At 42.9% G+C, this 16,855-nt stretch overlaps 2 protein-coding genes across 4 annotated transcripts; both read right to left on the reverse strand.

Annotated features, from left to right (window-relative positions):
- Positions 1–902: 902 nt before the first annotated feature.
- On the reverse strand, positions 903–6,272 carry LOC104000820 (uncharacterized protein At5g41620). Of its 2 annotated transcripts, none has more exons than XM_009422958.3 (3): positions 5,660–6,272; positions 3,084–3,203; positions 903–2,752 (listed from the first exon to the last, which is right to left on the reverse strand). In XM_009422958.3, the coding sequence occupies exons 1-3, from the start codon at positions 6,023–6,025 to the stop codon at positions 1,109–1,111; spliced, it is 2,130 nt and encodes a 709-aa protein (XP_009421233.2). In that variant the 5' UTR covers positions 6,026–6,272; the 3' UTR covers positions 903–1,108. The 2 variants fall into 2 exon arrangements, with proteins under 2 accessions (XP_009421233.2, XP_009421232.2); XM_009422957.3 differs by having other exon boundaries at positions 3,084–3,209.
- Positions 6,273–11,988: 5,716 nt separating this feature from the next.
- LOC135625842 (F-box/kelch-repeat protein At3g61590-like) lies at positions 11,989–14,160 on the reverse strand. Of its 2 annotated transcripts, none has more exons than XM_065130941.1 (2): positions 14,013–14,160; positions 11,989–13,503 (listed from the first exon to the last, which is right to left on the reverse strand). In XM_065130941.1, exon 2 carries the CDS (start codon positions 13,457–13,459, stop codon positions 12,239–12,241), a length of 1,221 nt encoding a protein of 406 aa, XP_064987013.1. In that variant the 5' UTR covers positions 13,460–13,503; positions 14,013–14,160; the 3' UTR covers positions 11,989–12,238. The 2 variants fall into 2 exon arrangements, with proteins under 2 accessions (XP_064987013.1, XP_064987014.1); XM_065130942.1 differs by lacking the exon at positions 14,013–14,160 and adding an exon at positions 13,596–13,959.
- Positions 14,161–16,855: the final 2,695 nt, after the last annotated feature.

A 16,855-nucleotide genomic window follows, 5' to 3' on the forward strand; every position in this document is an offset into this window, starting at 1 on the left:
ATGGTCGATTCAGCTCTCAAGTGAAGGATACTATTGATGAAGAACAGGCTATTATTAGCTTTTAATCTAAAAATTCTAATCCTTTTAACAAAAAAAGGAAAGGGAAGGAGATACTGTTCTCAATCACCGCCAGCGAGGCAGAGGCTCTTTCGTCCCCTTTTTCCTCCGCTCCATGAACGCCTCTCACCCGAAAACCCTAAACCTAAATGCCTATAAAATCTTCAAACGTTGCCGGAGGGAAACGAAGCGCTTCAAACGTTGAAAAGAATAAAGCAGCACGTTCCTACCCATCCCGGATCTACCTGTTGCTGATTGTACAACTCCTTGAACCTGCAAGTGGGTCCACTTCACTCAATCGCAATCCGGGTGGGTCCAGCGTAAAAGCCTCAACCGGGTGTCCGTGGGGGCTACAATTCGAACGATTACGCGCGTGCCAAGTTTCACGTCCGGCGAAGAGTTTCTTTGCAAAGGACTTCCTCATAACACGCGAGTCCCTCAGACATACCCGACCATGTGAGGCCCACCGTGAACCTAATCAGTGGGTCCCTGCAGTTGGTGATTTGCGAATTTATCACACTCGTTCTGAATTAGGGTGTTTCCTTCAAAGCAAATGCAGCTTCTCTTTATCATGCCAAATGGCTGATCACACTCTTTTAAGTATGCTACAAGTTACGTATTGATATGCTTCAATCACGGAAACCCACTGAAAGCTATAACATGAAACACACCATTTTACAATAGCCATGTCGACAAGGCAAGAATCAAATATACCCTTTTAATGGGTTTTTACTCAGATAAATTCTCAAGTTTACAGATTGTTAAGCATAGCAGGAGCTAAAGTTTTGAAATTGATAGTTATCATAAAAGAGATTTCAAACCATCCTCTTCAAACAAAATTACTATGAACAATATAATGCATGATTATGTTGTGGTTTAAAAAGAAAACAAGTCGTTGGTAAAAGGTACAAAAAAAAACTTTCAAGCATTACTATGAACAATCAAGATATTCATTACATAGGCCATAACTAGCGCACATGAACATCTGAGTGAAATACAAAATTTATAGAGGAATGGATGGTTTAGTGAGAGACAAACCAGTCTGCATCCTTCACTCTCCAAAGTACCTGCGTATCGGCATCACTTGCTTCTTTTCATTGTCTGATGCTTTCAGACGAGCTTGCTGTCCCTCTAACCTTGCTTCAAGCAATCTCGCCTTCAATGTATTCTCTTTGCCACCTTCTGCTAATTTTGACGAGGATCGAGATATATCAACATCCGGAGACTTGTGTTGCTCAATACAATTTAGATTTGAACTTGTGTTTCGGAAATGTCCTGAAGCAATGCCCTCACTTGCTACAAGAAAATGATCCTTCGACGAGGAATGACTATGGTGCTCGTCTCCATGAGATATATTATGATCAACTTTACTACACTCGGAATTTTCTGCAACATTGTTCACAGAATTAGCAATCAGGTGGTCTAGACCACGCCCATTATCCCACTTCATTTTCATGTCCTGTGAAACTTCAAGCGCATGGAAGTGACTAAAAACTTGAGGTTTATTAATTCTGATATGATCAGCTACTCTTCCTTCAGATTCAGGATTGCTGTCCGGATGCTTTCCTTGTGTTCTGTTTGACAGCTGCATTTGGCTTCCACATGACTTAGTTTCATCCTTTTCTTCCCTGCACTTCAAATGCAAGCTAGATGAAATCTGATTCTTGCTCTTTTCAGAAGATCCCCTCTCTTCGACTGAGAAAGTAGACCTTTTGGTTCTGGAAGAATCAAACTTTTCTACAACATTATGACCATTCCGCTGTTGCTGATCAATGCTGACAGTGTTACTTGCACCCATATTTAGTTCAAAGCAGTGCAAATCACTTGCAACAGAATCATCATCATCATCAGCATCTTGCGGTGCACTAGCAGCACCATTTAAGTGGACAGACTCAAGTGACTGCCGCCGCAAATTGATCTCTCTCTTTTCATGGTTCTCATACAGATAACCATTATTAGAGACAGATGACCTACTAGCTTGAATGAAGGCTTCAATTTCACTTCGTAATCTATCAGCGACCATGGTTTTATTAGCAATATCTCCTCGAGCTTCAGCGATATTCATCTGCTCCCTCTCATCCAGCCATGCCTCTGAAATATGAAGCACCAACCGGTCAACTTTGTGATCGCAAACTTTTACAGGCCTTTGCTTCAACTGCCTCACTTCATGTTCATAATCCCTGATTCCCTTAGCAAACTCATCGCAGAGATCCTCCAGAAGGCCATTTGTTTTTCTCACATTTTCTAGTTCTCTTGCAGCCTTCATAAATGCTGCTTTTGCTTCAGACAATTCTTTACCTAGTTTTCTATGCAGACTTTCAGAGCGTTTTCTTAGCCGTCTCTCATCTTCAAGCTCATCCCTTATTGACTGCACTACAGCTTTGATCCGCTGTTGCTCTTTCTCCTTCCTAATTATTTTATCCTCAGTAACTTGCTTCATTAAATGATCCATTTCACCACGATATGCATGCTGCTCTTGCATCAGCTCCTGAATTCGTGCTCTTGCATGTTCCAACTCCCCCTTCAGTGCTTTCACCAATGTCGCATTGGACTCATTGTGTTCTTCAAGGCTCCAAATGTGATTCAATACTTTCAAGAGTTCTGTTGATGTTCTCAAACCATATCCTGCATCTCCAAACTTATCCTTGAGATCAATAGCACTGCTATGAGTGATGGCTAGGTTAAATGGAGCAATCTGCCAGTGACATGGCCAAAGAACAAGAAAGTTAATAGTAGTACAACAACAATGAAACCGTACTCTCCCAACAAAGAACATTGACTAAACTGCCAGAACAAAGATTCTTATTGGAATAAAGAACATTTAGTAATTCATATACATTTAAAAGCTGACAGATCAGTGTTTGTATTGAGAATTCCATTGTGTACAAATTATGGCTTGCCTCATTCACCAAGATGAATCCTTTAACTATTCAATTAACTGAAGATAGTTTCAAGCAATGAAAACTCGCGAAAAAAAGCCCCCATGGAGTTAAGCAAACAAGCTATAAAGACAAAACAAACATTACCTTATATGAACTCGTATAACTTGCAGGAGAAACAGGTTGCAAATTATGACTGTTCCCTTCATTCAAATGCTGATGCTTGATCGATGAAGCTTCAACATGCCTCCTCAAACTGCCTACACTCTGAAGCTGACATAAGAAATCAGACAAACTTACACAAACAAGTCGCTTCAGATAAAATGTGCAAAGCCTAAATGAGCTTGGAAAAGTAAAAAATATATAACCAACTGACAAATAGTTGCCATCTCGATGATGATGATGATAGATTTTGGAGTAAAGGTTCCATGACAGATTAATTGCAAAGTAAAACTTGAGAACATGCACTCACAAATTATGTGAAACACAAAAAAGGTAAAGTACAACATAAGATGCCAGTGCTTTAGAAACAAACACATCTTTTGGAAAAAAAAACACATGAAACATTTGAGCGATCATCCCACCAGTATATGGATAGCATATATACCTGCTGTCCATAGTTCCCAAGCACTTCACCATAAAAAATTAGTTGGGAAGTTATGCATAAAATCTGGAGATGCCTATATAAGAGGTAATAAAGGGGAAAACCAGTACTTTTTAGGACATCATGTACATGGTTTGACATTTCAAAAAATAAAATTTGCCAAATAAATTACAGCTTATTTAGATTAATGCAACTCACCATTTTGGTTTTGTTAAAACTTGGCATCCATCCAAGGTAAGTCCTGACTATACAACTCTTCAAGATTTATAGGTTTCCCCATGGTTCTTAAGAAAAGGTATTATTATGAACAATGCAACACATATTCTCGGATCCTTCCTCATATCAAATTAGATACATATCCATGTGCTGAGTACAAATCCATAGTATAGCCACTTACCAAACTCTTGCATATAAATTTGAAATATCAGCAAATATGATGATACCAGAATTAGGAACTTGTTTTAGTTTCCAAGATGTAGTTTTCTAATATTTTATATTCGTCCTAATAAGCATCACAGATAATTTATTAAAGTTTCTCTTTGACTGTTGCATTGACCCTCCCCAAACTCCACATTTCCAAGAGCCTCATTCACGTGTGAACAAACTCCTCTTTATCTCCTTGTCACAAACACCATGCAACACTGCTTAAGAAGGAACTGCAGTAGCCAAACTTTTGTTTAATCGAACTTATTTCTTCCTTTTCACTATTACGGTGATTGCTAGTTGCTTGTTCAAAAGAATTTATAAAACCTATGACATCATGGTAAGATGAAATTTTTATGGCACAAGAAATTTCTAGTATTTGCCGGTTATCATTTCATTTTACGACGTTTTCTAGTAGTCTTTACTGGTATCTTTTAATTTTACAACCATCACCTTAGCATCAATACACAGTCCAAAACATGCAAACAAAAAACCCCTGGTATTTTGACTTCTAGCAAAATTTATGTTGACCATAAAAAGGAGACAAGTTTAGGATTGAACAATCAAAACCCACACATATCTACGTAATATGTCATGTTTCCACTAGTTGCTATATACCGAAGAACCCTACCACTGATTCAAAATATCTACAAGAAATGTCATGTTTACACTATTTGCAGTATACTGAAGAACCCTAAACACTAATTCAAAATAAAAACTTCCTTAAATGTCAATCAAAAAAAAAAATCTAGAACTCAAATAAATGTTAAATCCCTGTTAAGGTATTGGTAAATTCAAAAGCTGCTCGTGTCATCCAAAATTGAACCTAATTACCCTGACCATCATATAACTTGAAAAAGTCACCACTACATAAATTTTTCCTGACATAGCAGATTCATTATTGCTTTAACAAGGAGACTATAAGTCCCATGATTGTACTGTAGGCCTTTCAACTTGCATGAGGAAAATATATACTCTTTTCACTATTATTTGACAGGACCAGCAGAGACACAAATGCGGAATTGCATGAAAGATTACTTTGTTCTGCTTAAGCTCGTGTTTCTTGTAGGGATCTTTCTTTCATTGCCATCTATATAGTTTTTTACACAGCAACTAAAGTTTCATATAAATGAATCATGAATTCCTTCTCACATCCTATTGTTTAGCCTATAAATAACAGAAACAAACAGATGACTAATCCTTATCTTTCCTTGTCTTCTAGCTGCAACATGTTGCCTACACACATCCAATTTGTACCTCTACTTGGACGTAGATTATAATCACCAATCAATATTCATCAGTATCAACAAAAGAGTTTCACTTCTTATTACGAATTAAAAGCATGTCTAGGAGAAGCCCATTAGTTCCAACCCATACATTTTCATCTGTCACGAGATAATACTCTTTATAAGACATTACCGGAATACCAGATTGTCATTAGCCAAAAATCCAAGTAATAAACTTTGACAAAAGCTGCAAGAGGACAACCACAGGAAAATCTACGACAATCAAAACAACAATGGAAAACCTCATTCCAAGAAGGCAAGTTGATCAAGAAATTGCACCTTGCACAAGAAAAATCATACGTCCTATGGAATGATAAAAGGGAGAGATTGGATCCCGGCGAAACGAAATAGTTCCAAGAATATAAAGCGAAGAAATCCGCCAGCCAAAACCTGAAGAACTCAAAGCTTACCAAATCTTCGTGCCCGAGTATATGCGACGGACCGATACTGTCCTCGAGCGCCTTCCCATCCCGACGGTGGCGGCGGATCCTGGCGCCTCGCCGGCCGGCCGCGGACATCGTCAGGACGTCCTGAATCTCCCAGAGGCCAGCGCCAAGCTTGCGAGCGGAGACCGACCGCCGGTGCGGCTGGGCCTTGTCGGGGTCGGACAGTCCGGGCTCCTCCAGCTTCCAGGACGGCACCGGAGTGCAAAGGCCGCCCCTCCTGTTCGCGGAGATGGCTCTCCTCAACTTCACGCCCAAAGGCGCCTCTTTTCCAGCGCCATCCCCTTCACCCTCATCAATTGCTGCAGCTGCTGCTGCTTTGTCCCCTTCCATCAATCCCCCTTAAATCTCTCTTCCACCCTTCCCTTTAAAAAAGAGTAGACCTTTTTCTTCGCCCCGAGGTGCCCTCCCCCATGCTCCTCTTGCTCTCTTTTTGAGCTCCCCCTCTTCTTCCTAGTGGAACCTCCGACTGCAGTCACTGCTAATTTCGGTGTAACAGCCTGTTCTCCATGGGGACTGTAAGATTCGACCCTTTTCTTCGCTCTCTCGCGGTCACGGGAAAGGAATACTAGGGCTTAGATTCCGGAATACGAGGTGCTGCTCCCTTGTATTTTACAAGCTAATGTTTTTTACTCTCTTCACCGTACGGACATTAAAACAAAATAATAATAATTTACATATTAAAAATAGTTTAATATCATCGAACCGTTGCCCAATTTCACCGGTTCAATTGGGGTTGTGGGTCGGGTCAACCGTAGCGAGACGTTTTACGTGTCATGATTACGCTTCGGCACGTTAGTTCTCATGCTCGTGAATTTTAATGCAGCGTAGAAGCTATTGCCTGCGTCATCGTGGTTCCCACAGAGTTGGGGGTGGTACAGACTTCAAGCGTCGACATTTAACCTGACTTCACCACCAACAAATCGAGACACAACATCAACCAGCGTTCAGTGAAGGAGGTTCCGTGTCAGCCGGGTTGCGAATCGAATCACAGCAACGACTCGAGGGTTGCGGACAACCGAGTCAGTGTCTGCTGGGTGGACAGGAATGACTCGTCTCTTTCTTGGCAACAAACCCGTTGCCTGCGTCCCGATCTGCAGGACTGGAACGAAGGTCCAGTGTCGCACGACAGCCCCCACATAATTAGCAGTCCATACGATATGGATGTCAATGGATCGAGCTTTTCATGCGCTCATGTCGATCTGACCCGTTTAAACCAGGTTCCGATCCGCTATGACTCCGGCAGCCAATGCGATCATTGTCATAAGAAGCATAAGAAACATACAATTTCTGGTGGACAACATATTCACGTGTAAAAGCATCCCAACACAACAGGATCTCTGCCGACAGCTTAAAAAGAGCATCAGTTGAACACAATTCCAGCTTAAATTTGTATATTATTCATACTAACGCAAGACATCTTTGATAATAAAAAAAATAAGACGGACTTATAAATCCTTGATTCCCATGCCCCTCAATCAATATGAGACTAAATGATCTTATCACCCTTCATCATAAGTGATAGATCCTTAAGGTCACTCAGGAGAGGAAAAGTGAATCTCTTAGTGAATCATTTGGTAGTAATGTTGTTTTTCCAAAATATTTGGCATCAGTATCAGTTTCTGGGAAAAAAATTGTGATCACAGTGAAAATTAGCCAAATAGCCTATGGAATTTGCTACCCAGAGATTTGATATGCTTAAGCATACTCAGAATTAATGAATGACTTTTGTTATCCCAAAATACATAAATAAATTGTTGAGTGGTAAAAAAATGATGCTAGTCAACTGCAAGCACTGCCATTTCAACAGCAACATTTACCTCCAGGTTTTGCCAATCACAGTGTAGAACAACAAGAAAAGTGATGAATGGTACAGGTACCGAGATTAAGCTCTCACTAGTATGGTATCTAAGAAATGGTCCTCTCTCTAACAGGTGGAAACATCTTCTTGACAATTTCAGGGTAACCATGAGCAGTTCCAATAGATTTAATTCCATTATCTATTGGTTGTATACAGTATCCATTGGCCTATAAGTTTGTCTTAATGATGACAGAATAAAACCAAAATGGTCTGTTTTGACACTAATGTTGTTCTTAAGTTCCTAACTTAAGCCCTAATCAAGGGACTTTATTGAATAATTTGCATGGTGCTCAGAATACTTCAAAAGAAAAAAAAAGTTGTCAAACAAGAATCCAATCTGACATGTTCTTGATGTGGATAATACTATAGAATACAACAAAAGATGAATTTTAAACCTATATGCACAAAAAGATCTGAGACATTATCCTATGCAAAAAAAGAAAAACAAAGTGGCTGTTTCACGGTATAAGCTCTCCAGAAAAGTATTGCTTCAGCATTTTCATGGGCAGGAATTAGGAAGTGCAGGGAAGATGTGAATTGGAGAACAACAGCCAATCTGCACTCCTGGCAGAAAATTAAACTACTCAAATGGTAAAGTTCACACCACATTGCCACAGGCTATGATTTTACAAGGATCAAGTTGAGGGAAACCATATTGGGCCCAAAGGCCATCTCAATATGCAAAAGCCTAGAAGACAAATAATAAAAGGATATTAGAAAGGGTGGAAAAAGAAGGACATGTTTATGCGGAGTAAACAGACGAGCCCCCAGAAACCTTGGTTTAACCGGCACTATGACCAGGGACCAAGAAAGTAATCCTTGATTTGCCACTATCATGATAACATAATGCAACCTGCTACTGTTGCATGATTCTTCCACCAATGAAGGCTTTCTTTTGCAACTTACAAGATCGTGGCTGTTATTCTGATTGCAGGGACATGCATGATCACACACATTTCCTTTTCATTCTCTTAGGCACATCTTATACAACAAATCCCACACTAAGGTCCCCATTCTCCAATATTCAATATGGTTTCCTCCCTTGCCACGCACTAAAGCTAAGAACAAAGGGTGCCCTGTGCACCTGTAAATTGTTCCCTGTCTAATATCGATCTATCAAAGAGAAACAAGCCAATATCTATTAAGAAACAGAATGAGTAATTGCTTGTCACAATCAATTTCAACTTGTAGTCTGCTAGCTGCAAAACCGAGCAAACCCAGGGAAGTTAGTTAACAGTCCTTCCATCAGAAAGACGTTGAAGGAACATTTGGTTTAAAGGAGTGCCATAGCCAGGAAAAGAAGCCCCTGCAGTCTATTCTGTGCTGTATCTTTTCCATCACTTAAAAGTAGAACAATCACCATGACTACAAGCAACTAGTTATTGAACTCGCTCGCAGCTTCTACCTAGAAGCAACAGCACAGTAATTGGGTCATGGCAAATTTTTATTGCTTTGTTCTGAACGGTGTCCTGTTGCAATTGTCGACCTTGGAGACAGAGCGTACATTTATGATTCAACAGGCAATAAATGGGAACATCTAGCCATCAAAAGCTACGATTCTGCCTAAAGCCTGACGAGTACTGAGAGGAACAATAAATAAACTATCGGGAGAACAAAGAAAAGAAGAAGAGAGAATAATTCAACAGCAGGTCAGAACCAATGCCAAAAGCCAGGGTTCTTTTCAGCACTGAACTGCTCCTTCCCCCGAACCTTTGCCCGCAACAGCTGCACCACAGCTGTAATTATTTAATGCCAGAGCCCTCGCCCATCAAATCAACCGATCCAAATTACGTCCCACTCAAAGATGACGCCTTTCTGACGGTAAGAGGGCTCGAGGAGGCACGGACGCAGCACGGCCTAGGGTTTACGCACCCACGTAAATCCCACGAGCATGGTAAAATCAGAGACGAAAAGGCCAATATTTACCAGTACGCCAGCACTCGATTTTGGAAGGGCGAGACCGACGTGAAATCCAAGAAATGAATGAAAAAGCAGCGCGTCGAAGATGGGAAAGGGATGTGACGACGACGTACCGATGACTACGGTGCGGCGACCTAACGAGAGGAGGACGGCCACCTAGAGGGGTCACTGGAAGGGTGGACGCGAGTCGAGATCGACGTTCCGTCGTCGGCTGGGAACAAGGTGGAATCGGTGGAGGGATTCTGGGGCTACGCGACGGCCACGGGAGCCAATGAGGCGATCGACCCACTGGGTATAAGAACACTCCGGGTTTCTCGGATTTCTCACACATCCAATCGAGGAAGATGAAGTATTCCCACATTACATTATTTATTGCTCAATAATATTCAAACAAATAAGAAAATATTTGTTAGAAAATTTTAAAATAACTTAAATGATCTTAAATTTTTTTGTTGTAAAAAATAAAATTTAATTTACTTATCCCTTTAGATATTAACATCATTCATCTAAATATATCACATTAATCAAAAAAATAAAAATTAGCCACCACTAATTATAATTAGTGTTACCTAATTTAAATAAAAAGGTATAATAAAATCACATTAATCTAATGTCAATTGAAAAGTCAGAGATTGAATTATAAAAAATAAAAAAAATATATATATATTTGATATGATGGTGATGTACCAAATTTACTTACCACTATATTATGATTTCTATGAGTTCTAAAATAATAAAACTATAAAATGAAGACAAACTTTATAACTATCATTGTTTGGAATGGAACATTATACTATGATCATTTATTATAATAGGGAGCAACTGAAATGAGTGGGGATGTAAAGATGCCACACAACCCATGCACCATTAAATAATCAAAACACCCCTTGAAGAATCTATGTACTACAATACTTTCCTCTTGATAGGTTTCGTTTGTTGATTGGAGGAAGCTTTTTCTTTTGGTGTGTGTGGGATTTGATGAAGCTTCTTACGTTGGCATGCCCACCCGAGATGAGTCTCGTAACAGTGCACCATCTCTCCTCTCACTTGTCCTGCTTCACAGGGATGTTTTGGACCATACATGAAGCAGTGTCAAAATGGACAGCCAAAGACAAAATCCACTGACCCATAAGAAGAAGATACATTGGATGCATCACATGTGATTCATGATTGGCCTTGACTCCATGGGTACTTGTACGAGTAACGCCACCAACCACTTGGAAAGCCTTTTCCTTTCTTTTCTTTTAGGTTTGGAATACTTGAGCTAGATTGCTCTGCCAGTGCAGGGAGGCAGCTCCATCACCGCTCAGAACTAGCAGTACAACCCTGCTTCTCTCCTTTTAATGGCTGGCTGGTAATGGCACAGTTGGGGTGTGAGTGAAGGTGGCAGGGCCAGCGCTCAGGTCTGAGCCACCACCTGACATCCCCTGACCTGCACTGGGGAGAGCTGTGAAGAGGCCCCCAGCCACACAATTCCACCACCACAAAGCATGATAAGGTGGTGGTCATAAGCATGGTTCTTCTTCACTCAGCTATTCTCATGCACCTCCTCCTCCTCCTCCTCCCATCCGTTGTGCACATGGTGATCTGCAGCTTGTCTGTTCCTGCTCACAACATCAAAGCTTTTGGGTTGGGCAAGAAAAGAATCTGGTTTCTCATTAATACAGACCTAAACCTTGGGGGTTTTTGAAGTGGAAAACTCATGCTATTTGCATCATTCAGCATATTAATCAACATCCGAAATATTTCAAGCGCAGACAAGGATTGCAATTCCACCAAGGCAGTTCAGCATTAATCAAGAGCATTTACTTGGTTCTCCATGATGATGCATGTAGAAGAAACAAACCAACGAGTTCTTATCCTATCTTCCTACATGATCGAGCAAATTGTTGTCCTGCTTGCTTGTGTCAGCTTGAATTACTAGTAGGCACCATTAAATCATGGATTAGATAAGCTGAGGGAAATGCTGATGGTTATACAAGAAACAGCAGCAATTCAAGGTTTTCAAAGTCAAATCAAGTGATATGAACCAAAGAAAAGAGAAGAGATTGCAGACTTAATCTTGAAATCTCTACTTTCAATTTGGTCATGTTTTTCATGTGATTGGTTAGAAATTTTTTTTTTTGGTAGGGCTGACAGACCACCACATTCATTATATTTGGATTTACTTTGATCCACAGGGAGCTCTTCACTCGTCTGGTTGGTCTTCAGTATTCCAGGAAACATTCCATGTTGAACAAGCTGTTCTTCAAGAAGACAAAACATCTCCTTTGAATGAGCTTAAGCTGCACTTCCAGCACATGATGTACCAGATCATATCCTTGGAATACGTAGCCTGATGCTCTTCCCCAAACGATCTCGAATGTTGTCATCTCCAGCAGAAATCAATAGCATTTTCAAGTTTTAAACAAGATTTGCAATAGCAAAGTCAGTGAAGTACTACAAAGCCAGAAAATGGAGCTAAACTGAAAGCTTGGGCTCAATACCGAGAAGCCAAGCCATGAGATAGAAGACAGAAGACAAGCAAATCTTTGTTGGATCACTCTGTTCCATGGATAGATCATTAAAGTCCAAAATAAACTATACTGTACAAGCTGAACAAAACAAGGTTAACACTCTGTAGAATCTCCATGATCATTGCAAGAATGTTCTTGTCCATCATATAAACATTCCATGTAATTCTCTTAGACACGTGAAACAAAAACTATGGCATGATTGCTTCGAGTTGTAGACGGAAAGGCAAAGAAAGCAATGAGCAGCAGAAATCAGGAAGCGACCTCGAGCCTCGGCTCGAAGCTGAAGCCAGTGAAGAGCTGCAGAGGAAACCTCTTCGTCACGGGGCTTTTCGTCGACCACCTCCACAGCTTCTGGGTCGTGTCGAAGGTCAGCAGAGCAGGGGATCCAAAGCTCTGTATGTAGATGAGTTCGTCCGCGCCGCTGCTCGCGAAGACGTCGTCGAATTCGCCGAACCCCTGGAAGAACTTGTGCGGCATTCGAGCCACCTCCCGCCATTCCCTCCTCCTCTGAAGCTCCCAGATGCCGATGCCCTTGATGATGCCCGGTCGGTCGGGCTTCCCGATCCCGCCGACCATGATTAGCCTGTCTCTGAGGTTCATCAGCCTGCCGCAGGTCAGAGAGCATGGCACAGGGATCGCCGTCCGCATTAGGGACGTTCGGGCAGGCCGCGCCGAGAGGTCGTACATCACCAGGCAATGGCGCGGCTCGACGTTCCTGAGCACGCCGGTGGAGTAGATCAAGTAATACAGGACGCCATTGCAGATCACGCACTCGTCTCCGCCCCGCCAGCCCACCAAGACTTCGGCGAAGGGGGTGAGCCACGCTCTGGTCTTCGACTCGTAGACGTGGATGGAGAATTGCCACTGGTAATAGTCCTGAGGCACCTGCTTGCACTTGGCGACGGCGACCGTGTAGCCGTGGGTTCTCCGGTCGACCGACATGGCGAGCGCGCTGTAATCGGGGGCCTTCCCCCCGGGGGCGTCGTGCAGCCTCTTCCAGTCCCGCGTGATCGGGTTGCAGACGAAGACGCGGCTCCTGTTCTCGCCGTCCATCAAGCAGACCAACCCGCAGGAGGAGGAGGTCGACCAGTTGCTCCTCTCGATGCAGGGGAAGTCGAAGCCGTACCATTTCCGGAGGCTCGGGTCGTAGGCGTAGCCGGCGACGGCGTCGTCGCTGCAGGTGAACATGAAGTACCATGGCTTCTGGGGCGACATCTTGGTCCACGAGCACCTCCCGGAATGCACAGCTTCGTACCACCGCCTGCAGACTGAGCTCGCTCTGACGATGCTCGCGATGGGCAAGAAGGACAAGACCTTCTCCAAGAGGTCATCGGGCAGAACGGCGTCCAATGAGATCAACGCATCTTCATCTTGGTCATCGCTGTCTTCGGAGGTCGGCTTAAGGCCCGCAACCTCACTCTGGAAGTAGGCGACAGGGTAAGACTCCTCCCATGATGTCTCACCCGCCATGAGGAAGATGAGACGGCACACACAACAAGATCAAGAGGATGGACCTGCACGAATGAACCGAGGAAACCGGTGAAGCGAATAAGAGAGCAGAAGAACCGAGGTTGAGATCACAAGCACATGGTATCGACACCAAAACCATAAAACGCAATCAGGAGGAAGCCGAAAGCCGGAAAAAGATTGGACGATAGCATGACAAGCGAAAGGTGGCGTGTAAGCGAAAACCACCAAACTCTGCTCGTCTCAGAGGACTGCGGCAATTATTCGAACAAGACAAACTGCAGCCGCAACGAGCCAAAGGCATTCACATTATCAAATCGTCGAACACCGGTAACACCTCCCCGGTTGTCCAAAAATCAAACGAAAACATCTCAAAGGCAATCGAAAAAACCGAGAAAAATGTGACATTTTCTTGCTGTTCGTCTTGATGATTAGAAACGGAGCAAGAAAAGCACTTAAAAATCCAGCCGTCTCTTAATCTTTCATTCTTTTCTGCTCTCTCCCCACCCCCCCTAGAATCAAGATAAAGAGTACTTCTCAATCTGCTCTGCCAAACCTGGGCAAGGACAGAACACCAATGAGCACCACGCCTCACAAGAGATTAGGACGGATGGAAGGAGACAAACATACAAGGAACAGATGAAACAGGAAGTGGCTGCAGATGTAACAGCGAGGTGGCCGGCTATGGTGGGCAGGATGGTGGGAGGAAGAGGCGTGTAGGGGTGTCTGTATCAATGTCCTGTGGCTGTCACCAAACACACAACTATATATATATATACACACCCACACCTATTTTGGATTGAAGCATAAGCTTGTTTGGACTCATTCAAGGAAATGATGGTTCCTTCACATCTCATGTGCTAAGAATTCCTCCTTGCAACCTCCCACTGCTTGTTTTTATCATCTTTTTGGTAGAAATGATGTACAGAACATGAAAGACCACAGGATTTTCCCTTTTTTTTTTTTCCCCCATAAGCACAAAGAGTGATGAGACATGAGACTCTTTTTTATGCCACCATCACCTACGTTTATAGAGGGGAGAAGGATGGCCGGTCCCAATGTTGGATTGGGTGCTCTTTTGCCTTTATTTTCTTTCCATGGTTGAGGCACCATGGCCACCCTTTCTTTAACCTCATGCCACAACATTGCTGTGTTTGTTCTCATTAGCTGGTTGTCTTTTGTGGCATGGTCCATGAAGGCATATGATCATGCTCTTTTCTTCATGTTTTGGCATGAGTTATCCTCCTCTTTCCTTAGTGACTAATAATAATTATATTTTTTTTTCCTTCATATGCATATTATGAAATGCATATATGTGAGATGTCAATGATTCCACTGCTTATGTGATGATAATATAAGGCTCTTCACACTGTACTCCCAGAAACATAATATGATGAGTTTGGATGACTCCTTTTAATTATTAGTCTCGGTACAATGCTACCTAAATCAACAATTATTGATCGAGTAGGAGCTGCAGTTGGTGATCCAAACAACTGTAGGCAGTTGAAAGCTAAGGTGACTCGAGTAGAAAGAAAGAAAGAAAGCACTGGATTTGGATGTATCAGTATGATTAGATCTGTCACATGTTGACATAAAACCATTGCTCAACCATCCAAATAAATCACTCAACAAGAGCAGATGATGGTTTAACATGGATATCAGAGTCAGGATAACCCCACCCTGTGTGTCATTTTTAGCACACTCCATGTATCAGTAGTGTTACAGTAAGTAACTTTTTAAGTCGTGGCTTCGGGGTCGACGCGGCTCGGTCCTAGGGTCCGGGTGTCAGGGATCTCGGGCGACGTCCCTCGGGGTCTCCCTGCGGTCGGGATTGGTCGTTCGGGGTGGTAGATCGGGTCGGCAGCTCAGCAGCAGCGCCAGGAAGAGACCACCTCGCCTTCGTTCCTGCACACAGGTCGGGCCGGGGGCTCGGCCCGACCCCTCCGACGATCAAGTTAGCGATGATGTGGAGAGGGTTTTGGAGGAAGAGAAACCTCCGTGTGTTGAGTGTGTGTGTCCCCCTCCTCTGCTCAGGACTCAGGGGTATTTATAGATGAGGTTGGATGTTACCTAACGTAGTTGTCTGTAGGGCAGGACTGTACTTTTGGTGGCGTCTGACATTGCCACTGGGGCTACGTGGAAGGCCGAGCTGTTGCAGGATATGACGAGCCTCGGGGATCGTGTCGCTTAAGGGGATGCTGTCATGGCGTGTCATATCACCACTTTTACCCCTATCAAGTAGAAAAGAAATCCACTTGGCTGGCTAACAGAGTTTTGCTGAATGTTTGTTTAAACCTCCATGGTCTCATAGGCAAATTGAAGTTGTCATGTTCATCGATATGCAATTGTTGTTGTGCGTATGCATCACTACTGCCATTGGAATCACATGATGCTTGCCTATTGGAGTGTACAACAGAGATGACAACTCTGCTACCACTGATTTGATTTGGTGGTGGATTAAACATGCCTTTTAAGTGGTTCTGACCTCCAAAAAGACATGGACACCGTACGACAGAGAACTTGTGAGTAGTGGAAACACCACTAAGATTGCACCTGTTGCCTCTCGACTCGTTCTTCATGTCTCACAGTTAACAAAGTCATAGGTATGAGATAGACTGCAACATCCAAGTGCACATCAGACTGCAATATCATTGCAGCAATGACTTCCAGCAGTCGCAGCAAAATGTGTTTGTCCAAGCACTGGAAAAGCCATAAAGAAAGCTATTTATAGTGGCACATACTGCGCATGAACATAAGCAGCTTGTCTCTCATCCCAAGTAGAGTGGGTGGTTGCAACCAGAAAAGAATGGCAAGCTCCCCCCCAACATGGACAAAGTGTACATCAGAATGAAGGTCTAATTGTAGGGGGGAACGAAGGAGAATCATAGCAAGGTTGACAAGGTGAGTAATGTCAAACCCCATGACTCGAGTGGGAGACCTCAGTCCTCATCAATCTCGATCACGATCACAATCACAATCACAATCACAATCGCAGATATGGATTTGTTTCTGAAAGCGCCTGTGACGATGTGGCGACCAAAAAGCAAGAACAAACTGAGGTCCAGAAGAACTCGATGTTGCATTTCCATATCTGCTTCCACTGCAACACCAAAAAGCTTGAGTTATCAACCAACTGAAGCCAACACATCCATCACCTGCTTCGGAAGATGGCCATCCGATTCTTCTAATGGGATTTCGAACTTGGCGTTGGTGGGCACACAAAGCGTCGATGATGGAAGACTTCGAGGGGATTCAGATCGAGGAAAATGAATGGCGGCATGGGATGTACTCTTTGAGTTTGCTTCCCCATGCCACTTTCCGTGGAAGGACGACTTAAAGAAACCTTGGTTACTCCTTCAGAGAAAGGAAACGACGTCGAATTGCGTGTTGGACTAAGCA

This window comes from Musa acuminata, chromosome BXJ2-10, assembly GCF_036884655.1.
Source record: "Musa acuminata AAA Group cultivar baxijiao chromosome BXJ2-10, Cavendish_Baxijiao_AAA, whole genome shotgun sequence".
NCBI classification, from domain to species: Eukaryota; Viridiplantae; Streptophyta; class Magnoliopsida; order Zingiberales; family Musaceae; genus Musa; species Musa acuminata.